At 53.4% G+C, this 24,110-nt stretch overlaps 1 protein-coding gene and 1 long non-coding RNA gene across 3 annotated transcripts; one reads left to right on the top strand and one right to left on the bottom strand.

Annotated features, from left to right (window-relative positions):
- The first annotated feature begins 813 nt into the window (after positions 1–813).
- SPARC (secreted protein acidic and cysteine rich) lies at positions 814–10,390 on the top strand. 2 transcript variants are annotated; one of them, XM_063413251.1, is made up of 10 exons: positions 814–953; positions 6,716–6,784; positions 6,980–7,030; positions 7,185–7,269; positions 7,689–7,810; positions 8,008–8,128; positions 8,315–8,448; positions 8,575–8,723; positions 9,311–9,459; positions 9,618–10,390. In XM_063413251.1, exons 2-10 carry the CDS (start codon positions 6,728–6,730, stop codon positions 9,644–9,646), a joined length of 897 nt encoding a protein of 298 aa, XP_063269321.1. In that variant the 5' UTR covers positions 814–953; positions 6,716–6,727; the 3' UTR covers positions 9,647–10,390. The 2 variants fall into 2 exon arrangements, with proteins under 2 accessions (XP_063269321.1, XP_063269320.1); XM_063413250.1 differs by having other exon boundaries at positions 815–953; positions 6,977–7,030.
- LOC134558918 (uncharacterized) lies at positions 960–6,709 on the bottom strand. Its single transcript, XR_010082428.1, has 3 exons — positions 1,969–6,709; positions 1,419–1,502; positions 960–1,336 (listed from the first exon to the last, which is right to left on the bottom strand). It is a non-coding gene; the product is annotated as an uncharacterized LOC134558918 (long non-coding RNA).
- Positions 10,391–24,110: the final 13,720 nt, after the last annotated feature.

Here is a 24,110-nt window from a genome sequence, read left to right as displayed (position 1 = left end):
CTCTCAGCCATGGAGAGAAGCAAGGAGAGAGGAGCTGGGTTTTCACCCTGAGCATAGAGAGGAACAGATGGGAAAACTCAACTCCAAACAGCTTTGCTGCTTGGCTGCCTCTGGCTGGGCAGCTGCTCCAGCTGAGTTATGTCCTGTAAAAGTCAAAATAGTGAGTGATGTCTGAAGAGACCACTGAATTCAGTGGACTGGAAATTCTGACTGTGGGTTTTGTTCACTCAGTCCAGATCTGCTGGACAATAACCACAGCAGAGAGACCAGACTTCTCAGAGTCATATCTACCAGCCCAGCATTTCTCTGCCTTCTTCCAGTATTTCAGATATCTTTATCCTCCACATTCTCGGGGTCATTCTTTCCCTCTCCACAAGGCAGTAAGATACCAGCAGTGTTAGGAGACAGGATGCAGGAGCAAAAACTCTCCTGCTTTCCTCTGTATCCCCCTGAGGATGGGAAACACCGGCTCAGGGACTGAACTACTCTGCTGAGAAATCACAACATTTAACATTATAATGTTAAACACCATAATCCAAAGTGTTTAGGAGGTGCAGAACCAGGCAGAGAGGTGGCGTTCCGCCATCCCCCAGTGCTGCCAGCCCGAGAGAGACGGAGAACTGGGAACTCAGGGCAGCAGTGCAGGCAGGGGCTGCGGCAGTGCCTCTGCTGGGAGGGCTGCGCCGCGGCTGCTCTGTCCCTGACAGGGACCCTTTGATCTCCAGCTTGATTTCTCTGGTCTATCCTTTGGAGCCAGGCTCAGGGACTGCCCACTGGGGAGCGGAGGAGAGGAAGAGACCGATTTGGAAAGCTAGAGAGGAGGAGGAGAGGGAGAGGCAGAGGGAAACCCAGCCCACCCTTTGGCTTCCTCCTGCCTCCTTCTAAAACGTGCAGATTCCTCCAGCCTGTCCGAGAGCCTGAAGTTCCCTCAGCCGCGCTGCCGGGACTGCGAGGTATGGCCCGAGCTTCGCGTTTGCCTTTGCTGTGCTTTTCCTCCGGCGTGGGGGTCCCCAGAGCCCCCCTCTGTCGCAGCCCGGGGACTGCCCAGTGCTGGCCCTGCCTTCCTCGGGATGGGAGCTGGGCTCTCTCCACCCCAAGCGCATTTAGAGACCCCTCCTGCCTTCACCCCTTTCTCCTCTTCGCAGCATTTCCACTTCTGAACTGTCTCTCACTCAACTTCGCTGCCAGAGCTTTATTGCTTTGGTGGCATCTGACTGTAAAGCTTTAACCTGCCCTCATTCTTCTCTCCTCTCCCTTTTTCCCCTCTGGGTTTTCAGCTGGGGAGTAGTTCCTTAGCGAGATCCGTGACACCAAGGTCTGGGCACATCAAACCAGCCTGCAGAGAAAATCAGATCTAATTACCAACAGTCCCCACTTTTCCCAGCCCGAGGTGTGCTGGCAGGTGATGTTTTACTCACCAGAGTATCCAGAGGGAGAACAAAAGAGCTGTCGACTTCATCTCAGCGGTTTTATTTTTTTCAGTGCAGCCGGTCTTATTTCTCCTTTGGAAAAAAAAAAAAAAAAAAAAAAAAAAAAAAAGAAAAGGAAAAAAAAAAAAAAAAGACACTCGGCTTTTTGTTCCAAGCAAACTTTGAAAGCCTTTCAAGTCTGCTGCCCTGCCTTGCCGAACTCTGGCTGATCGGCTGTTAGGGAGACGGAGATTGCAGGAGAGGAGGAGCAAAGCTCTTTTCGGGTGTTTTTTTTAAGTTTTAAGAGCTTGGGTTCTGTCAGGCACAATTTTAGGTGCACGCAGAAGAGACGAGGGCTTGTTTCCTTTAAAGGCAGCCTCTGTCCTTCCCAGCGACATTGACGCGACAATCTAACTCCGCTCTTTGTGTCCCTTCTCTAAGAAAGCTCCACTCTATTGCATCCAGCCAAAAAAAAAAGGGGGGAAATTTAACCAGTTGGGGGCTTAATTCCCACCCAAAACAAAAGGCAAAAGTTTCAAGTTGGAATGAAATGGGGTACCGGGAATGTCACCAATTCTCCTGAGTCCTCAGAGACGCCAACTTGAAACAGCCCAAGAACTCAGCATCCCTCCGAAAGGACAAAAGTTAATCGCAGCCGTTTGTTAAGGTAGATCGGGCGAGTTTTAAGTGGAAATGAAAGGCTATCCTGCGCACCAGCTAAAGCCAAGCCATTGTCTGCCACATAGGCAGGAGCAGGGGTGCGGGCGGTGTTGGGAGGGGGAAGAGCAGAAATAAACTTTTCGAAGTTTTTTTTCAAGCCCCTCCTTCCACAACACTCTGCTCTTCCATGACTCAGCCCCAGAGGAATGTCGGCTCCCATGGAAACCTTTTCTGGGTCCTCTGGTCCGAGGGATGTCGGGGCTGTTATCGCTGGAGCGGCTGTGGCAGGGCAGGTCCAGGGAATGCTTTGGAGATGGTTTGGATTTTTGCAGAATATTTATCGGACAGTTTATTCTGTGCCTCCTCCGTGGAGCTGTGCGGGATCAGCTGGTTGCACCCCCGGGGGCCGGAGGGACCTCCCGCACCTGGCACAGAAACATCGGGGCTGCTTTTGACACTGCCCTAGGTGCAGCCCAAAAGAAAAAGCTCAGGCAGGGCAGCAAAATTATGTCTCACCTGTCTGCACAGGGCTCATCCAGGTACTAATTTAAGTGTTTTCTATTATGGATTCAATCTGAAATCTGGAGAAACTGTGACAGCTTCAGCACACAGCTGAGATGGGACTGGGCTCTTGCTGTTGTTATCAACAAGCCCTGTAAGATCTGGAGCATTTCTGAGTTCCCACAGAACTCCCAGCACAGGGAATGGTTTCACACAGTGTCGTGGTGTGGCTGTGTCTTTAGTGACTCTATGTGGGCACATGGGGTAGGGAGATTTTTTTCCCCGCTGTGTTTTACTTGGAGTGTGTAAGTGTGCGTGTGTGCTAAAGGGAATTCCACTCCCATCTAAACCTTGTGTGGCTTTCTGAGCCTGTAGTGTATCAGAGGGGTCTGTGCAGGTGGCAGGAGCCAGGCTGGCTTCTGCCCAGCCCCTGCCCTGCTCCCCAGGCACCCAGGGCAGCTGCAGCACATCTGGGTGGGCCGGCACTGAACACGCAGGGACCTGCTCAGCAGGGAGCTTTACAGGGACTCACACAAACAATTCTGGATTCAAATGGAATTTTAGCCTGGGAGTGGCTGCTGAGTAAAGCTCAGAGGGTCTTGCTTGCATAGGGAGGTCAGGGCCAGGTAGTGGGGACTCAGCCCTGGTATTTTGTCTCTATGGGAGTCACACTTGGTCACCCATCTGCACCTTGAAAACTGTGGCCCCAGTGGGGGTTGGCAGAATCTTTCTTTTTCTGGACCAGCTTTGCCTTTTCACTCACTGTGAGGTGGGGCAGTGCCAGACCCTGCAGAGGCTTGGAAGAGCAGAGAGCAGAGGGAGGGTGGGTGCAGGAGACCCTGCTGCCAGGCTGGCAGGAGCTGAGGCAGGGCAGGGCCTCCATGGCTGCAGCGGGGGGAGGCAGCTGAGCCCCTCGCTGGGGTTAGCAGGGGTGGCAGCCGGGGTGAGCCCAGTGGCCTCGAGGAGGAGCTGTCAAAGTGGCCAGGGAGAGACTCCTCCCCACGCTAACGTGGCATCCCAAAGGGCTTACGCAACCCTGGACAGGGCCAGCGCCACATGGACCACACTGCAGCACCACGGAGCCTCCCCTGGAGGCTGCACCAGCTCTCAGTGTCCTCCCCAACCCACAGAGGGCCCCGGGCTGGGGTCCCCAGCAGAGACCCCCAGACCCAGTGGCACAGACTCTCCTCTGTGCATCACTGTGGGGTGTTTTCCCCAACAGGAGAAACTGTTGATGCTGCCACAAGCTTGGGGGAGCGTGGTAAGCATTCCCCAGAGCAGCTGGCTGTGAGTCTGTGGAGGTGCCAAGGGTCAGCCTCAGCCCTCTCTGCACCCTGTGGTTTTCTTCTTTGGAGAATGGCTGTGAAATGCAATGAGCAGCTGGTGCTGAGGGCTGTGCTGCAGAGGGGAACCACTGAGAGGGGTTTCTGGGAGCCCCCAGACTCTGTTTATAGAATGACTGGGAGATGAAGTCCCCATGTAGGATGCAAGTGGGATCAGATATTAAAAATGCAGCCCATGGGTGCTCTGTTGTCTGCTCAATCCACAGCATTCAAGAGGGCACGCCTGAGGAGAGGGTGGTGACCATGGAGCTTCTCTTATTCTATATTCAGCAGCCTTTTCTGTGCTGGTTCCCAGCATCCTGCAAAGTGCTGGTGTCTGTTGATTCCTTTAGGATGCAGAAGGGCCTAAGCCCCTGCTTGCTAAAGTCTTTCTCCTTGTTTTCTTCTGTCCAACGTGACCCCCTGGCTGCACAGCCCCTGCTGCCCTCTGCCCTCCATGGGGCTCACAAAGCAGTGCCAGGCATTCCCAGAGCAGAGCCCCTCAGGGATCCTCCCAAGTCCCTCCAGCTGGGGGATGGATGCTGAGCTTGTGGTGTGGCCGGGCTGCCAGCTCCACAGAGCATCCTCTTGGATAGCAGGAACATGCTTGCTCCACAAGGAGGGAGGCTTGCACCATGGACAATGTTATCCTGATGGAGCAACCCTGTGTGCAGGGCTCCTGAGATGTTATTTCAGGACTTCTGACCACCAGGAATTCAGGAATGACCATTTGCAACCCTGCCAGGGGCTCACAGACACTGCAATGTCCTCACTGCACAGGGTTTGCCTCCAAAAGGTTGTTTTATAATAAATTTGTTTTACCATCTAAGGCACAAGACAGCTCTGCAGAGCTTGTTTGCTCAGACTTTTTCATGCTCCTTCTTCCTCCAAACACAACACTGGCAGCTCCAACTGTCTGCTGGCTCCTAGCAAACATGTAATTCCCTGACCTCACTTACTGCATGCCCAGACTTTGAAATTCAAGGCTTTTTTAAAGCCTGGGGAAATGATCTAAGATGGCCTTGGTGTGGGGTTGGGTTCTTCCTAGTGCCACCTTCCACATGTGCATGCACTGCCCTCTCCTCCAGGCTGGGCACTGCCCAGTGAGCATCACTGAACCTCAGAGCACCTTCCAAAGCAAACAAGCCCCTGGGAGAAGCCCAGGAGGAGCCTTTACTAGCCAGGCGAGACCAGCAAGGGAGGAGATGGCCAGAGTCACCTGTACTTTTCCACCTCCCTCCCCAAAAAATCCTTCCAGGAGTGAAGGACCAGCGATGTCTGCTGGCATGTGCTGGCAGAGCTCACAAAAGCCTCAACAGAAGAACAAATCGAGACGAGGGGAAGGGACAGCTCACACCAAGCAGGAGAGGGCAGAGGGGCAGCTGCAGAAGGGCAGAGCAGAAGGGGTCATCACCCCTCCCCATAGCTCCTCTGCCTCAGCCCCTTCACACCAGCACAGCAGCCATCCCCAGCACCCCTCCCAGCCCTCTGACAGGCCAACAAAGCTGCCCTCCATTCCCACATCCCACTAGGGGCTGGGTGAGGTCCTGAGATGGGAAACAGGACTTTGAGCGGCCAAACCTCGCTAAATCAGGAAGCAGAGCCCAGCCTGGTTGGTGTCCTGGCAGCACAGGCTTGGTGTGCATTTATACCCAGAGAGCTGCTGTGCCAGAGGAGGGAAAGGATGCAGTGACATTAGATATCGTGGGAGAGAAGAAAAAACTTTCTCCAGCACTCTCTGTCCCAGCAAATCCCTCCCTCTGTCCCAGCAAATCCCCCTCCCTGGCCCCAGGGCGGGCTGTGGTGCCCCGGCCACGCAGGTGGAGCAGAGGAGGGCAGGGGGAAGGGCAGACTTGGCAGGGGGACAGGTGCCCTGGCTGGCAGGAGAGAGAACGGGGGTGTTTGAGTGTCCCCGCGGGCGGAAGGCAGCCCTGGCTGTCAGCAGGGGAATGCCACCCGCATATTAAGCGGCCAGCTGAGCTCCCTCCGCCCGCACACAGCGGCTCAGCCCTGCCAAACAGGAACCGGGGGAGGGCGACAGGGACAGGGGGATGTCACCATCTGCACTCTCCTGGCTCGCATCACAGCCGGTGTTAGCTGGGCTGCCTCGTCCTGCAGAGCCCAGGCTGGGAGGGTGCAAAGGGCTCGTCCTTCTGGAGCTCGACTCCCAGCAGGACACAACCCCAAAGTGTCTTGGGTCCCTCAGCCCAGTCTGGGGATCCTCAGGTCTGAGCAGGAAAGGGAAAAACAACAACAGACACTTCAACATTTTGGGGTGCTGGGGATGAGGGACTGGTCTCTGATACCCCTAGAGATTTGTATCCATGGGGGAAGGGGTTTTCTGAAGGATTTAATTTTCAAGTGTTCTTATTGTCTCTCTGTTGTCTCTTTCATTCATCCACTTCCATATTTCTTCTGATTGACAGCTAAGATGATAGAGTTTCATTCCTTGTACCTGGCACTCATATCAGGGGATTTTTAACATGAAAAATGTGGGGGATTGGTGAAAAAAAAAAAAAAAAAAAAAGCCTCCAGAGAAGGAAAGAGCCATTTTGACTGTGATTTTCATAAAGGCATCCAGGAGAGCAACAGACATCTAAACCCCACTGTCTCATTTTGCAAAATCAAATGAATTTATCTTGGAAACACGATTTGGCCCAAGGTTTTGGCTGGAAAAGCCAGCATGTGGGTCTGTAACACCGAACAGACGGGGCAGGAAATGGAGAGAACGCCTTTCTCGAAGTGTCTGAGTGCTCAGCCTGGAGCCCAGCGGCACACAGTGGCCTCCTTCCTCATCCCTTCTTTTCCTCTGCTTTATTCAAGGTCTGCTGAAAGATGAGGGCCTGGATTTTCTTCCTTCTCTGCCTGGCAGGCAAAGCCCTGGCAGCGCCGGTAAGTGCAGGAGGCAGCGGAGCCTTTGCTGTCGGGGTTGCCCATCTGGAGCAGCCAGTGGGGATTTCCTTTTGTAATTAATAAAGTACTGAGGAATGAGGGACAGCTTGAGGGTGGCCCTACTGCCTGTTCCAGTGGGTGTCCCCCCTTGGGAGTGTCTCATGCACTCCCACTCATGTGTATTTTCCTCAGCAGCAGGAGGCCCTGCCCGATGAGACAGAGGTCATTGAAGATCCCACCACAGAGGTAGGTGACTCTGTCCCTCCTCCTCACCCATCCCCTCAGCACCCACTGCTCTGGAAAGAGCATCTCCAAAGCTCTGGGGAGCCATGGGGAGCTGCTTTGCCTCCCAGGAGCTGGGGCTGTGCACCCACAGCAGGAACACCACCCTCTTTTGCAGGAGCCCGTGGGGGCTAATCCCGTCCAGGTGGAGGTGGGAGAGTTCGAGGAACCCGCAGAGGATGTAGAGGAGATTGTTGCAGAGAGTAAGTCACTCTGTCCCTGCCCTCCAGCCAGCAGGGACACTGTCCCCTCCCTGTGTGGGGGAGTTTTAGCCACCCCAAACAGTGAGGGGCTCTTTTGGGAAGGGCTGAAGCCCAAGGATACTGCCAGCCTGGATGCACATTTAAAGCAAAAGAGGCACATGACCTCTTCCAGCCCTGGGCTCTCTGTAAGCCCATCTTTGCAACAGAAAAGCCATTGGTGTGGCTACAGAAAGGAGTCCAGCATTAGTCCCAGGGCTAGCATGGACTTCTGGGAATCCTCAAATCTTCCCAGTACAAGAATAGATGCTGGGGGCTGTCCCTGGTGAAGTCTCAGTCTTTTCTCACTGCTGAGGTGCCCTGAGCATCTGGTGGGAGGTGGAGATGTGGCTGGCTCTGACTTTGCTCCCCTCCTGCTGCAGACCCCTGCCAGAACCACCACTGCAAGCACGGCAAGGTGTGCGAGGTGGATGACAACAACTCGCCCATGTGTGTGTGCCAGGACCCCTCCAGCTGCCCCGCCACCGCCGGCGTCTTCGAGAAGGTGAGGGCAGGATCTGCTTGGTGGCCCAGGGCAGGGAGGGACCCACATGGGCCTTGCCAGAGATGGACACAGAGTCAGGGTGGCTGGTCCCCATGTGGTGGTGAAGAGGGAGCCATTGTCCACCCCAGGACACAAGTTAAACATCTCGTTTGGAGGCTCTCCCTGCCTCTCACGCAGCATCTCCCCTTCCTGTGCAGGTCTGTGGCACTGACAACAAGACCTACGACTCCTCCTGCCATTTCTTTGCCACCAAGTGCACCTTGGAGGGAACCAAGAAGGGACACAAGCTGCACCTGGACTACATTGGGCCTTGCAAATGTAAGTGGAGCCACTCCCTCAGACAAGGGGACCCCTAACTGGACACAGCCCCCCATGTTCACAGCCTGATGGAGAGCAAAGGTCCTGGCAGGCTGGGGGAGGAGGAGGGAGGGCACTGGGGCTGCGTGCCTGGGGTGTGGAGCTGCATGTCCAGATGCTGCACTGAGCACCGTGTGTGCCTTGCAGTCATCCCTGCCTGCCTGGACACAGAGCTGACCGAGTTCCCCCTGCGCATGCGGGACTGGCTCAAGAACGTGCTGATCACTCTGTACGAGCGCGACGAGGACAACAACCTGCTGACCGAGAAGCAGAAGCTCAAGGTGGGGGACAGGGGAGGGGCTCTGGGAGCTCACCCCCACAATGGAGGCCAGCACAGACAGAGAGCCTGTCCAGAATGACCTGTGGGGTCCCTGCTGACAAGGCCTCCCCCGCCTCTCCCCTGGCAGGTGAAGAAGATCCACGAGAACGAGAAGCGCCTGGAGGCTGGCGACCACACCGTGGAGCTCCTGGCCCGGGACTTTGAGAAGAACTACAACATGTACATCTTCCCTGTGCACTGGCAGTTCGGGCAGCTGGACCAGCACCCCATCGATGGGTGAGTGCCAGCAGAGCAGGATAAGGAGCCCACCAGAGCCGTTTCCTGCCTGAGGACCTGGGTGATTTGGCAGTAGAAGGTGTCAAGGCAGGCTGGAGATGTGACACAAGTGGGTGGCTGGTGGCAGAGGTTGTGGCAAACCAGGCTGTGGTAGAGGCACCTTTGCCTCCTGCAAACTGCTCTTCTGCAGGAAGAAGAGCCTCTCCCAGCCCCAGCTGCTCTTACCTCCCTTGGGTGGGGAGTTTCTCTCTTCTCAGATTTACTGTTCAATGATAGTGCCCTAAAATATCTTAGTCCAAAGACCCTGGGATAACTTCAGCAGCTGAGGCAGCAGCTGCTGGCTTAGCTGTGGGCTGCAGATGGGCATGGGAGTGATCACACAGGCAGGCCTGTGGGGTGGGGGTAGCTGGCAGGGACCCCCAGCCGGTGGCTGTTTTGTCACCAGCACAGCTGGCTGCAAAGGCAGATACCAGTCCTTGACCCTGGTGACACTCAGTGGCCGAACTGGGAGGGCACTGGGACAGCGGGCACACCAGGGAGCTGGGGCCAGCATCTCCCCTGCTGTGACGGCGGGGTGACCTTGGCAGGTACCTGTCGCACACGGAGCTGGCCCCGCTGCGTGCACCCCTGATCCCCATGGAGCACTGCACCACGCGCTTCTTCGAGGCCTGTGACCTGGACAACGACAAGTACATCGCCCTGGAGGAGTGGGCCAGCTGCTTTGGCATCAAGGAGAGTAAGTACGGAGGGGATGGGGGCGGGGGGAGGCTGAAGAGCACCCCCAGAACCCCCAGAGTGGGTGAAGCAGCGCATTACAGCCAGCCCTGGGGGTACAGAACAGTGGGACCCTGGCAGCATCCGCCCCCTAACTGTGTCTCTCTTTTCCTTCCACAGAGGACATAGACAAGGACCTTGTGATCTAAACGCTCACCTTCCTGCCCTGCTGCCAACTTCGTCATGTTTTAACCTTCCCACTTCCTTTGGTTTTTAAACTGCTTTTGTTTTGTTTTGTTTTTCCCTGGGAACAAGGTGCTAATATAGGTCTAAACATATGTAGTAACGGTGCTAAGAGAAATAACAGCCCTCGTTCATAGCCTTATCTATTACCACTAGATTACTCACCCAGCTGTTTCCACACACTCTTACCAGCCTTTTCTCTCTGATGTGCCTTTACCGCTGATTGCTCCTGTGCTAAATATCCGCTCTGCCTCACCATCCGCTCTGGGATAGACTTCTCTTAACTTCTCACTAACAGCACGTTCCTGGACACATCAGACACAAAACCCTCTCAGCTGATTCACCACCCCAGTCACAGACCCAGCGAGGGAAGGCAGAGCCAGAGGATGTAGAAGGATTGGGTTCTCAAGCAGGTGGCATTGTGGCCACCCAGCTCGTGGTAGGAAGGATGGAGAGGGGTGAGAAAGACAGAGAGTGGTAGGATTTTGTTCTCCTTTTTTATTTTTTTCTGCCTCCCATTCCCAGGGCTTGAATTCAGCAGTTATTGGGCACAAAAAAAAAAAAAAAGAAAAAGGAAAAAAAAAAAGGAGAAATTGAACAAGCAGATAGGAAAGCGCACAGAATTTAAAACAAATAAGAATAAATGATTCCCATCCTGTAAAACCCTATTGAACAATAAAGGTTTGAAAGTGCTACGTGCTTCACCATCACTCAATGACCACGCTGCTGTTGTGTTTTCTGTGCGAGGTGGGATGTTCCCCCGGGTATGTGTGGCTCACCTTGATGTTGTGATTCAGCTGGAGGTGAGATGAGGCTCTTGGCTCTCCCCAAATCACAGTGCCCTTAGGCACTTCCCACCCCTCTGCCTTGCCTGTGCTTAAATTCCAGCCCTGCTCTCCCAGGGAAGGCTTGGAAGGGATATTTCTGCCCAGAAAATGGCATTTGCCACATGCTCAAGGGAAAGGCTGCAATATTGTTTTCCTGTTGTGGATTTAAGGGATGCAAAAGATGGAAGGGAGAAGGTATTTGGGTTTTGCTTTATAAGAGAGGGTCCTGACAGGAGTAAAGTGATGGTTAAATCTCACAGGCTGAGAACTCTTTTTTTTTTTTTTTTTTTTAACTTCTGAATGTTCTCTGTGCCTTATATTATTAAATTCCTGCCACAGTGTGAGCAACCTGATGAGTATCTGTAATAAAAAATACTGATTTGAAACACTGACAATAAACCAGCCTTCAGTGTTCCTGTGTTTCATCCCGTGCTGCTGAGAGGGACTGCCCCCTCAACACCAGCCTCATACATGGGTTCCAGTTGTTACCACAGGTCTCCCAGCCCCAAAAAAGGTTCTGGTCCAAGGTAAACTGAGGTATTTCTGCCCCTTCCAGCCCATCACTGTAAAGGGCTTGGGGGAATATTGGATGGGTGACATGTGGGCAGAGACAGGGTCACTGCAGCAGCCAGCACAGGCACTCACATGGCTCTCAGGCCCATGCTTTCATCAGCAATAAAATCCCTGGGAAAGGCAAAAAGGCACAACTGTAGGAAAATAAACACTCCATTTGCATGGGCTAAAAATAGCCAAGTAGCAAGGGCTGTGCTCAGCTGTGAGGTCCCTGTGGACAGCCCCTGTGGGATGTGCTGTGCCCCAGCAGAGCTGTGGGGTCGGAGCCTGCACAGGGTCACTGCTGGCAGGTCCCACAGAACACAGTCACTTTGTATGACCAAAGTGTTGGACCCCAGGGGGAGAGTTATAGCCCAGAAGGGCCAGGTGAGGGGTTTGCACCCCTGCCTCGAAGCACAGCACCCATTCCACCCAGGCACACTGCTGCCCAGGGCTATTAGCCACAGGGAGTTCTCGATGGAGACACAGTGAATGTCTCCCCACTGCAGGAGCAGCTGCTACAAACTGGCAGAGACAGACTGACACAGAGAGGGGCACCACTGCCCACGACCCCTGCAAGAGCCAGCTGGATGTGACCCACCTCCAGGCCTGGAGAGCTGCTGAGAGAAGGTTTGGGCAGGGGAGAGGACAGGAAGACAGGCAGGGGCTGGAGAAGATCAGCCACCCTGTGCAAACCTGCTTGCAGTCACCCCCTCTCAGGCAGAAACCCTCCCTGCACTCCCCCGTGGGATGCAGCTGCATTCCCCCCAGCTCAGCCTCCCACCAGTGCTGCTGGACAGGCACTGGAGCTTGGGTCCTGTGCAAGGGAAGGCTTTCCAGCCCTCCTCTCCCCTGCCTTCCCCTCGGGAGTCAGGAAAGGAAAGCCAGCAGGCTGCACCAGGAGAGCTGGAGCTGGTTATCACAGCTCTGGGAGGTGCAGTGATCCGTCTCCAAGGCCATGTCCCAACCCGTGGGACAACACTCGTGTGCCAGCAGTCTGGCTGAGCCCAAAGGAGCCAACCCAGTGCTGTAACAAAGTGCAGCTGCCCTGGTTTGAGCTGAGCAGCAGAATGAGCTCAGGAGGTTGGAGCTGGGGCTCTCTTAACCCTTCAAAGGTCACAGCCTGAATTATCAAATGGCTGGAATTTCACTGCCTTGGGGCAAATGCCATACAAGGGGTTATGTCAGGACTTGAGGAATAAGCTGGCCTCTTTGAGCTTTCAGACCCAGACAGTCAGCAGGGGTGGAACAGAACAGCCCTTTCCCTGTTAGAGCTGAAATCGAGCCCTCCCGTGCCTGCACAGCAGTAAAGAAACTCTCCTGTACTTTCCGAGTGGAAATTCTCCCTGTGGTTTGTGCTGACTGAGGACATAGTTTGCAAACCTGAAAAAAAAACAAAATAGAAAAATAACAGACAGGTCTGGATCCAAAACCAGCACCAGCCTGACCCGAGTGCTACAGTGCATCTGCAGAGATTGTTCCTTTTGGTACAGTTACTCACTGAGCCATGTCCTGCATCCAAGAGAGGAAAGAAGGGGCAGACAAAGATTTCTGTAGAGATTTGTGCTGTTCTATCTGTTTTCTTGACCCTTATTTTGTAAGAGAAACAAACTGTGGCATAAGCACTGCATTAAGGTTTGTTTGTGGCTTAAAATGCAGGCGATGGAAAAAGTGACAAGCCAGGGATCACCATGACTTTTCCAGTCACACACCTGGAAGCAGCCTGGACTCAGAGCCTCACTGTTTGCAAGGTGCAGCTGCACCTGGAGCTGCTTCTAATCTAGATAACAGTAATACTGGAAACCCATGGGATTTAACTCATCCTACAGCACAGAATCATGGAATCACAGAAAATTGTGAGCTGGAAGGGACCCAAAAGGATCTCTGAGTTCAATTCCTGCAACAGGACAACCCCAAGAATTGCACCACGTGCCTGAGAGTGTTGTCCAAACACTTCTTGAAATCAGGCAGGCACTGTGGCCACTGTGCCCAACACCCTCTGGATATTTGATAATATCCAACCTAAGCCTCCCCTGACACAACTTCACACCATTCCCTTAGGCTTCATGTGTGACAGCTGGTATCTCACACAGATTTAAGTCTCATCAGCTAAAATCAGCCCTGCAAAGGAAGACTGAACCATGTATCTGAGGGCTTTGACCCGTGTTCTGGTATGCAGAGTGGTGGGGTTGATGGAGTTACCATTCCCAGTGGGATTCTCACACACAGGTCCCTCTCACAGCACTTTAAGCACACCCAGAATTAATGCTGAGGGGGGATCTTATCACGGGTCTGGCACAGAGAGTGTCCCTCACTGTCAGCATCACCTCCACCCCTCTGCTCTGGCTTGAGGAGCAGCTTCCAAACCGCCCATATCCACTGCAGAGCATCCTTTTGTCTTAAAATCTCACATATCTCAAAGATGGACGAATTCAGTAAAATCTTGCCCAACCTCCAGCGAAGAGAAAATGCCGGGGAAAACACTTGGAGGGACGCGCTCCCTGAGGCCGGCCGGGAGGGAGGGCAGAGGGGAAGGAGGCAGAAAGGAGACACACTTTAGTCTGTCCCCGAAAGCGTGAGAAGCGCGTCCTCTCCTTTCTCCTCCTCCTCCTCCTCCTCCTCCTCCTCGTCCTGCTGCTCCTCCCCCGGCAGCGGCGCGGAGCGGCCGGCGGGGGGAGCGGTGCGGCCGGGGATGGAGCCGGGGATGGAGCCGGGGAATGGAGCCGGGGATGGAGCCGGGGATGGAGCCGGGGAATGGAGCCGGGGATGGAGCGGGGGATGGAGCCGGGGAATGGAGCCGGGGATGGAGCCGGGGATGGAGCCGGGGATGGAGCCGGGGATGGAGCCGGGGATGGAGCGGGGGATGGAGCTGGGGATGGAGCGGGGCGCTGCGGAGGCTCCGCCGGGGCGGGCAGGCTGTACCGGGGCTGCCCGGGCACCTCGGGGAGGAGGGACGCGCTCCCGCATCCCTCAGCTGCGGGCTCTGCCCTGAGCAGCGGAGCGGCTCAGAGCCCCGGTCCCTTTAGGGCTACGTCCCCACCACACTTGGCTGTCGCATCCCATCCCATCCCATCCCATCCCATCCCATCCCATCCCATCCCATCCCATCCCATCCCATCCCATCCCATCCCATCCCATCCCATCCCATCCCATTTGCTAAATCCTTCAGACACAAAATGCTTTGGCATTTTGCTAGCTTTGGCCAAGGGGTCCACTCTGAACCTCGTGACTCAATGGGAGGTTCTTCCTTACCCTTTGCACTCTTACCCTTTTGTGTCTCTGGTCTCCAAGCAAATCCTTTCAAGATGATTTTGGTCAGTTTTCCTCTGCATGCTTCATCCACGTAGGGAGTGGTAGAGTGGATGGTGCCCATCAAACTCTGTTAAGCTGCAGTTTCATAAACTTACACTCAAACTTGCTTTTGCTGATACCTTTGTCAGTGACTCTTTAAGTGACCTAAGCCACTCCTTCATGACACCATCCCACCTCACCCAGAGGTGCCCGAGCCCCCCCAGCCCTTCTGGAGCAGAGACCATTTTGCAGTCTAAAGGACTCATGGCTCATACGATTCCAAGCTTTGTGTTTTGCAGCTCGGTCTGTCTTTCTCAGTACCATTCTCTCTATTTTTGAACCTACTGGCTGGTCTTAACTTGATTTGATGGGGCATAAAACCACAGCCACGGCATTCCCTCAGGTGGCCTGAGGACAGAGAGAGGAAGCAGACAGACAGACAAGTACTTGACTGCACAGTGATGCTGAATTCTAACAGGAGCTGGGCTCGGCCTGATGCTCTGGTGCCAAGGTAATTGCACAGTAAGTAATAATTTGTGTCGGGGTTTATCCAGTTTCTGCACTGCCCATGGAGAACTTTCATTACTTTCTATTTTATGTCCTACCACACAAACCAAGGCCACTTCCCAACAGAGCCCATTTTTTGTCAGACTCAGTATTATGCTTCTAATCAAAGAAACTCTGATTCTGTGATTCTTGGGAAACAACTCGCCCCAGGACACATTTTTATGTGCATTCCCTAAATTTTTCTTAATTTCATATTCCTTTTGATTGCTGCTCCATCTGGATTCAAGAGACTGTACAAGTCTCTTGTTATTTCTTGTCCAAACACCTCACTGATCACCTTTACTGCCTGGGTTTTGGAGACTCTGCTGCAGTCAGCTCTGGGGCTGAAATTCTCCCTGCACAAGGCCAAGCCTGACCTCAGACTGATGGTGACTGTCTGTGGCTGCCCAGGGCAGTCGTGGCACCACAACCATGCCTGGCAGGACAATTCTGGGTGTCTGGGGCTGTACCTGACACTCACAGGGCTTTTCATAGCCAGGAACAGTGTAAAACCATCACAGGACTCCTACACTGAACATCCAGTGCTGACCATCCTGAAATGCAGAAATGTAATGCATTTCCTTCCCATGAAATGAAGGGTCTCATGGAAACTGGAGGCTCTTTCTCCCCCAACACTAATGTCCTCAGAAGAGCTGCTTCAGCTCACAAGTGCCTGAACTGGATGCAGTCTGGAAGCTGGGTTAATATCTGGGTCAAGTATCACCACTTGTTTGCTGTGCTCCTTCTCCCTGAAGCATCTGCTACCAAGAGCAGAGATGAGTCAGGGCAGACCTTTGGTCTGACCCAGTCCTGCTGCTCTTCTGCACTAACCACACCTGCAATCATGCCCTGTCTGCTGGGGCTTGAGGAGCACCATTCATCCTGCAGGATTCCTGTTGTTTTCTCCTGGTCATGGTGTCCTTAATGAAAACCTCACCTTATCTTCCATCAGATGATTCCCCCATCACTTGTGAGCCGGATCCAGGTTTTAGCTCTGGTGAGGATTTTCATGCCCTTCAAAGAGCCGTTCCCTATTCTGAGCACTGCCCACATGCTGCTGTTTGGTGAGCCTTTATCCTCCTTCACAGGAATAATTTCCTTTTCCTTTACATCTTGCTCATCCAGGAGTATTTTACTTAACATGTCTTGTTTGCATCCTTCCCCTTTGCCTGGCAGCTGGCATGGGATGAACTACCTGTGGCAGGAAGGAACATGCTGTAATAATCAGAGGGAAATCTGGAGGGCTCCAGAGGTTTGCTCCTCTTCAGAGGCAGATGCCCATATCCCTTGCACATTAACCATAACACAGGGCCTGTGCATGCAGATGTTCTCAAGCCAGAGCTGGCAAACTTCAACCCCTGGCCATGGAAACTCATTTCCCCTGAAGATCTTGGCATGGTGGACAGACTGGAAGGGGAATGAATTTCCCTCTGCATATGCAAAGGACAAAAGAGGATGGGAGGAGAAGACCATCTTCCTCTCCTTGGTTGCCTCTGCCTAAAAACTGGCAGAGATGAAAGTGCTGCACCTAGAGCTCACACCTACAAACTTCTGCCTGTGCTGCCACAGGGGCAGCCCTCCAGGGAGGAGAACAAGGGTGGGAGCCAAGCATCCTCCACAGCCCTCAGCACGGCAGGGCTCAGCCCATCCCGCTCTGCCCACACCGCTGTGCCCATCCCTTCTCCCACCATCTCCAGACCCCATCACCACCATGCAGCTGCACTGCCAAGCAGTGACCCCCTGGCAGACTCAGTCATCCTACTCTGGATGGTTTCTCACCCCAAGGATGCTCAGCTCTGGCTTAAAAAGCCAAATGTTAGCTGAGGAGGAACTCCTTCGGAAAGGAGCTGGGCTGGGATGTCAGAGCACACCTTGCTGCTCCTTTAGCCAGCCCCCCTGCCACAGCCCCGAGCTCGGGGCTCTGCTGAGGGCTCCCCTTTTCCTCCACGCTGGAGCCGTGGCTGGCTTCCCTGCTTCTTGCCTCCAGCTGTACCTCTGACATGTGTGGGCAAACCCAGGTTCCTGAATGCAGCTCGGTTCAAGGCAGAGGTGTTGGGGCACGTTCCGTTCGGGAGAGAAGGAATGACTGAATTGCTGGGGAAAGGCCAGCCTTGGATTGCCAGAGCTGGGAGAGGCCTGGCTTCCTGATCCAGCCCTGTCTGGGAAGGCTTGTGAATGGACCCAGGGAGAGGCAGCCAGGGATGGAGTCAGCTCTGCTTGGCAGCCACAGGGACAGAGGAAACGCGATGGGGTTGAGACATGCCCCTGCTGCAAAAGGTTCCTTCTGTGAGGGGGCCAAAGGATCTGTGAAGAGAGTGAATGAACCTGCCTTGGCATCCTTGCTTCTTTGGAAATGTTTCCTCTTTCCATCCAGGTGCAAGAGCAGAACTCTTCCCCTTCCATGCAGACTGAACCCAGACCACATGGCAGAGCTGTGCCTCACACACACGTGTGCACACCCACGCACACACAGGGGGTCTTGGGTTATCTGACAAGTTTCTGCTTCTTCCATGTTCTGTTCCCTCTCTTGCGTCTCCCTGGGCTCAGCTCATCCTTGCACAGCTCCTTCCATCCCAGCAAGTTAAGCTGAGAATAAAGCTGAGCCCAGGTGGTTCTGACTCTTCCCAGCCCCACGGGCACCACACCAGTCCCACAGAGAACAGGAGTGGGGCTTGTTAACCCAAGAGACAGCTCTTGGTGGGTGGGTGCCTCTCTATGGGAGTCATCCATTCAAACCCTGCTGCCAGCCAAACCCCATGTCCATCCCTGCACTCCCTCTCCTGCCTCCATCCCATCCCACAAAGCCAGCTCCTCAGGGCCACAGCTGCCCCCAGACTCATCCCCACACAGGGCTGGAGAGCTGCTCTGAGCTACTCTGAGCACCCCAGGATCCCTTTGTCCTACCCACTTTCGATCCTGCCTTCTCCAGAACTCACCAGACTTCCCAGGAAATGCTGGAAGGGATTTTGTGCCTCTCTGTGCTGGGGTTTCCAGGAGTCAGAGAAACCTCCTACATATCTCCAAATCTAAATCCCCAGAGACGTGCCACAGCCAGCAGCCACCCCAGCACTACCCCCAGCCCTCTGGAGTGAAGTCAACCTTCCCCCAGAGCTAAACAGGAGGCTCTGCTCCCCACCTTCTTGGCAAGTCCATTGCTCACCCACAGGGGAATATCAGCCTTCATTCCCCTGGCCCCACCAGTCTCTCCTTCCCCTCTCAGCCTCAGGTGTTGGGAAAGAGCAGGTACTGATCTCCCAGCACGTTCTCCTGCCAGGACCCTGCCTGTGACCTCTGCCTGGAGGAGCGAAGTTGAAAAACATGAGCACAAATTGAAGTGTCTCAGCTTTCCAGCTGAGTTAATTCATATGCAGGCACCCCAGGAATGGGATTAGCTGTGGGGTTCAGCTCTTATCTAGATACTTTTACCTTGACTCTTCCTTGCTGAAGAAGAGATAGTTAGATTTCTTGTAGATTATTTAGGGTATCAAAAATAGCCTGGTAACAACATAATTCTTCCTTGCAGAACTCAGAATTAAGCCATGTGCTGCTTTGGGAGTGGTGAAACGATGATCACATAGGTGATCACTGAAAAAAACTACCCAAAACCTCCACTGTCTTCTACTCATTTCCAGACTTTGCTCATTTCCAGTGCCTCCCATTTCTCCTGACTCCGAGGATGACAAGCATGATTCCAGCACTGGGAGGCATTGATTGACCAAGTTCTTCATCCTTTTATTTGCCTTCTCATCCACCCACACGTGGCCAGGCTTCGATTCCCTGAAGAATCAGCCCCTCGGCGTTCTTGGAGACTCATCTACAGCAATAATCAGCACAGATGCCCTCAGCAGGGTTGAACTGTTTGTGGGAGGGAGTGCTGATATTTTGGTGGGAATCCAATGAATGATCTCATCCTAGAAAGGAAGCCAGAAATCACCATCTCCACCGGGCAAGTCATGGTGTTCAGTGTCACTGTCAACTGCCCAGACCACCCCATGCTCTCTGCAGATGGTCTGTCATGCCTCTCCACCCCTCAGTCCCACCATCACTTCCCCCTCCACATTCTGCAGCTTTGATTCCTTGGCAGGAATAGCCAGGACTGCTGTCATGGCTGTGACTGCTATCAGAGCCACTCTGCCACCAAATACCAACTGGACATCATGCAAGCTGGCCAAAAAGTGGCAGAAAAACAGTTCAGTGTCAGAGCACCACAACAAACCCCAAAGAAGGGTGGCACATGCAAGCAGTCTGTCTGATAAGGGCTGGGATGGCACATGTGCTGTGGTGGATGCTGCTGGGCCAGAGGCAGATCACATCTCCCTGCAACAGCCCCATCCCTGCACTGTCCCTTCCCCATCTCCCTGCTCTCCCTGGAGGCAGGGCAGCCTGGCCAGCATCCACACAGCTGGGGGCTGCTCAGCTCTTCAGGTGTTGTCCCAGCCACCTCTCCTTTCCCCTGTTGTGGCCCTCCCTTAGCAGGCCCAGGCAGGAGCACATCCATGGCACCACGCTGGGGCACCACGGCTCTGCTGAAGCCCCAAGATGTCCCTTCTCAGCCCCGTGGTGCTCTGCACCATTCACTGCTTGCATTTCTCACCTGAGCCCCCTCCTGCCTCTAACCCCTTTCCTGTCTGCCTCCCAGCTCTGTTTTCCAAAAAGGGCACAGGTTCTGGTTTTGAACCTGAGGATCCATCCAGCTCCTCTGACTGTCACTCAGCCTCCATCCATCACACTGCAGCCACAGCTCTGCTTTGGACCAAGCCCTCAAGCTCTGGCTTGCTGACACAGCCTTCTCAGCTCCTGGGAGCAAGGAGAGGGAGCACCCTGCCAAGGTCACAGAGAGGGTAGGGAAGAGATGTGGTTTGTGCATGTCCACAGAGTCCCATTGCAATGCTCCCACTGCTAGTGGGTCAGAAGCTCAGGCTGGATGGGAAGGGAGCCCTCCTCAAGGTAGCTCCCTGATCTGCATCAGGGATGTTCTGTGCTGTAGTGGAGCCCTCCTGGCCCATCTGCCTCTCACACATGTCCATCCTCTTTGAGAGGTCTCATCTTTGTTCTCTGTCCCACTGTGACACCTTTTTTTCCACTCCTCTCTGTGTCTCCATGTAGCCCTCCACACCTCTAGCTCTTCCTTCCAGACTCTACCATATTCACCACCTTAATTCTGCATTCCAGTGCCTCTTGCCACAGACATCTCATCTAAGTATCTTTGCTCTATTTCTGTCACTCACCAGCACCTCCCTCACTGGCTCCATTTCCCTCCCCAGCTCCCCAAAACCAGCCCCAGCCCCCTTCTGTCTGCTCTCAAGTGAATCTCTGCCCACCTCCACCCACAGCTTCCGACAGCACTGCCTGCCTCACACGTGCCTTTCCCTGCCCACCTTCAGCCCTCCCATCTTCAAGGAAGTCTTTAGGAGGGCATGGAGCCATCAGAAAAGGTTCTGCCCTTTCGGAGAGAAATCAGCCTGACCCAGATCCATGAGCCAGTCAGAGGGAGAGGTACTTTGGATGGGTGCCTCCCTTTGGTGGGAGGAATTGGGGTCCACAGGCAATGGGTTTTGGTTTCCTGGACTGGAAAGTCCTGTGGGACCTCCTACCCCCCCTGCCTATCAGCCACTCTTTCCAGATAGCCCAGGGTACCCTCTGCTGAATGTGGTGCAGCTCCTTCTCTTTGTTTCTTTTCCAAACTTTGCAGTACCTTTGTTCCCTGCAGATTTCAAATTGCTGAAAGATTTATAAGACCACAGTAAATCACAAGATGCAACACCCAAACAGGGGCTTTAATTATCATCACAAAGGTATTAAACATACATCCAAAAAGAGAGAGGGACTGCTCATCTCTCTGTGGGTATAATTCCTGTTGATGTGTTTGGGTACATCTCTTCCCCCTCACCCTGCATATTTGTATACCAGTGCATGAATTCACCTTTGAAGGCTTTACAAGAATGTGTAATCTCTGCCTTTTATGTGCTTCCATATCTTTTCTCATCTCGATTACCAGGCCTCCCCTTCAGCCATGTTCATGTTATGCCATGAAAGGCATCTATGCACATACATGGAGAGGAGCATAAACTGCTGTTTACTACCTCCAGACATATTTCCACATAAATACATTCTGCACCAACAGCTGCTTTTGCACCTTACAGAGATGTTTTGACATGTGTGTGTGTTAAGTGCTTATTCTATGTCCATAAAACCACTCATTTTTGTACATGCACAGCTTTGGCATGGTTTTCTCCACTGCTGGTGTCGTATCCTTGGTCCAGCACCATTCCCCACCAACATTCCCCAGCCTCTGTGTCCTGAATGCTCAGCAGAAGAGAAGGCAGAGATGTGAAGACCTGGTGTATTTTACAGGTCACTTGTTTTATTTACAACACCTACCTTAGGTTAGCCTAAGATGCCCAACCAGCTTTGAAGGCAATCCCTTGATCCTAAAAACACCCAAACGTCTGTGTTCTTTCCTTTGGAATCTGCCTTCAGAGCTGGCTCTCATCAAAGGCTCTGGCAGAGAACAGTTTCCCCCACCTTCAGTTTATTGTTTCCTGAGCCCCACACAGGTCCATATGCCTCTTCAAGAATAAAAGCCTGCTCAGGGAGGTTGACTCCTCTGTGGAACACCACAGCCTGTGGTCACTTTGCCTTTACCCTCTGTTTACACCGTCCATACATGCAAAAATCCACCACAGAAAAAGACATTGGCCAGGTGCATCCATGTGAGGAGTTCCCAGGGATTTGTCCATCTGGCACTCACATGCCTGCTGAAAACTCCTGCTCCCACTGCCTTGCTGGTCCATTCCTGGATAAACAAGAGCAAACTGTGGCCATCCTGTTGTTGTTTCCACCTTCCCTACAGCCATTCTGCCCTTTGGACAGAAACACTTGGGAAATTATAAACCACAGGGTAATATAGAGGGTCCTTTTAATGCTGCTGGTAGACAGGGTTTCCTTTCCCCATCCTTAGTGATTTCAGGTGTGAAGAGAAAGGAGATAAATCAGAGATACCAGAACTCATGAGGATCCACATACTCTCCTGTTCTGCCAGAAAACAAAGAGCAGAAGAATGTCAAATCCTGCAGCCAAGGAAGCAAATGCCCCTGCTGTACACTGTGGGGCTCATGTCCATGCACACACTCCCTGCTGGACACGCTGGGTCACATTTGGAGCCAGCCTGGCCAGCAGGCACACCAGCTGCCACAGGAAGCCTCCTGACCCGCCCCACTCTCCAGGAGCACTGCAAGCTTTGGCTCAAGGCACATGCTTTGTGAACTAGGAGCTGTCCTTCACTTTACTCCAGCCTTGGCACTTCTGCTGATGGATGTCCTGCCCCCCAGGACTCACAGCCAGAGTCACAGTGCGTGCCCAGCAGTCACCCAGCACCTGCTTCACCCCTGAAACTGCATCTCCCCAGAGGAGAGCACAGCCCAGCAGGTGGTTTCTGTTCACCTTAAGCCCCTTGGATCTGGTGGTTTGAAGCCACCCTGAACAAGGCCCCTCAGGGGTTCAGTCAAAGCAAGTGGTCAGCTGCTGGCTCTTCCCCTCACCTGAGGATTCAGCCACAACCACTGATACCTCACAGGCCCTGGTGCAGGAGCTGCAGAGGCTGATCTCATCTGCCCTGGGATGGGCTCCTGAGGGCACTGAGGAAACTGTGCATAGCCAGGGGCTTTGGCTCTCCCCCTTCCAGACCTGAATGCCCCAGGCTTCCCTGTACCCAGCCCAGGGAGCTTCCACAGGTGCCCACAGAGCCCAGCTCCACCGCACTTCCCTGCACTGCTCTGCCCTTTCCCGTCTGCTGCAGAGGTACATTCCCTCCTAATCCCTTTATAATTTCTCCCATTAACACAACCTGCTGCTTTTGCAGAAGGAAATCCTTCCCAAGCACCTAACAAAGCTATGTCCCATAATTTTCTATTCATTTGGGAATCCTGCCTGTTGCTGAAATACACCAAGCTGTGCTAAGGACTGGCAGGGAGCGCACAGCAGTGTCTAAAGTAGAATTTCCTCTATAACCAGCTTAGGGAGCATTAAGAGCATATTAATAGCAATCTGGGCCTGGTTAAGGATCAGCCAGTGCAGATCTACATCAGAACACCTCCACTCCCCAGCAGCAGCAGCAGTGAGCAGAAGAGACATTGACATGCAAAGGTGTGTTCCAGCTGCAGCCAGCCTGGCCTCCTCACACACCCTGGGGCTGCAAGCATGAAGTTCTCCAGACTTAAAACTGGATGAAACACTTGGCCCCAGGGTTATCTGAGAGCAGATCTGTGTCTGGAGTGGCTCCTGTGCCTTTGCCCAGCTTCGAACAACGTTAAAGGAAGGGACAAGCGGTGGCAGATGGACACAGAGAGAAGCACTTCAACCAGCTGTGTGTATTTTGGGACAACAGAGCAAAATAGAGGGAGCAGGATCTGTCTTCTGAGCCCAGAATAAGACATTAAGCAGCAGTTGTGTCCTTCATCGTGCTCCTACAGTGCTGTTCAAGCTGATCTCAGGCAAGCAGAGCCCCAGCTGAGGCACTGGGACACCTGAAGGATTACCCCTCCCTGGTTGTGCAACACTGGTGTGATTTGCATAACAACAAACTATTGCCCAACAATCATATTTAGGCTGCTCACAGTCATCCTTTGTACACTCACACCAAGCCACATCAGTATTGGCCAATATTTATTAGATCTCAACCATCCATCTGCCTGACTGCAACACTTGAGCTGCAGCAAACCAGGGACTTCTCACCCTGATTTGGTACCAAGGGTGTTCAAGCTGTTCACCTGCAGTTTACTTATTTGGCATTAAATAAAACCCTAAGAACAAGAAAATGCAACTGAAGTGAGATGCTCTCCAGGTGCCAGGGAGACCCCCTCAGAAGGCAGAATGACCCCAGTGGTCAGCTCAGCCACCTGAAGCACAGACATCCCCTCCAGAGCCTGGTGTGTGAACCCTTAGGTTAATTCCCCACAAATTCCCTAGGAGAAGCCACCCAATGCCTGATGACTTCTCCAAAAACTCAATGTCAAATCACCTCCCTCAGCCCCAAGGGGCAATAATGGCACACAGCATTCACTTTTTAGTGAAGCACTGGGCTCCACGGAGCTAAAACCTCCCTACAGAACCATGATAAGAAGGGGTGCACCAGCCTCTGGAGAGGTGGGGATGCTGAATGGGAAGATGATTTATGCCAACATACCAGACCAGGCTTTAAACCTCAGCCTGGAGT

Source organism: Prinia subflava, chromosome 16, assembly GCF_021018805.1.
Source record: "Prinia subflava isolate CZ2003 ecotype Zambia chromosome 16, Cam_Psub_1.2, whole genome shotgun sequence".
In the NCBI taxonomy this organism is placed as follows: domain Eukaryota; kingdom Metazoa; phylum Chordata; class Aves; order Passeriformes; family Cisticolidae; genus Prinia; species Prinia subflava.
The sequence above is the reverse complement of the archived record's forward strand: the minus strand, read 5'-3'. Positions and strand labels throughout refer to the sequence as shown.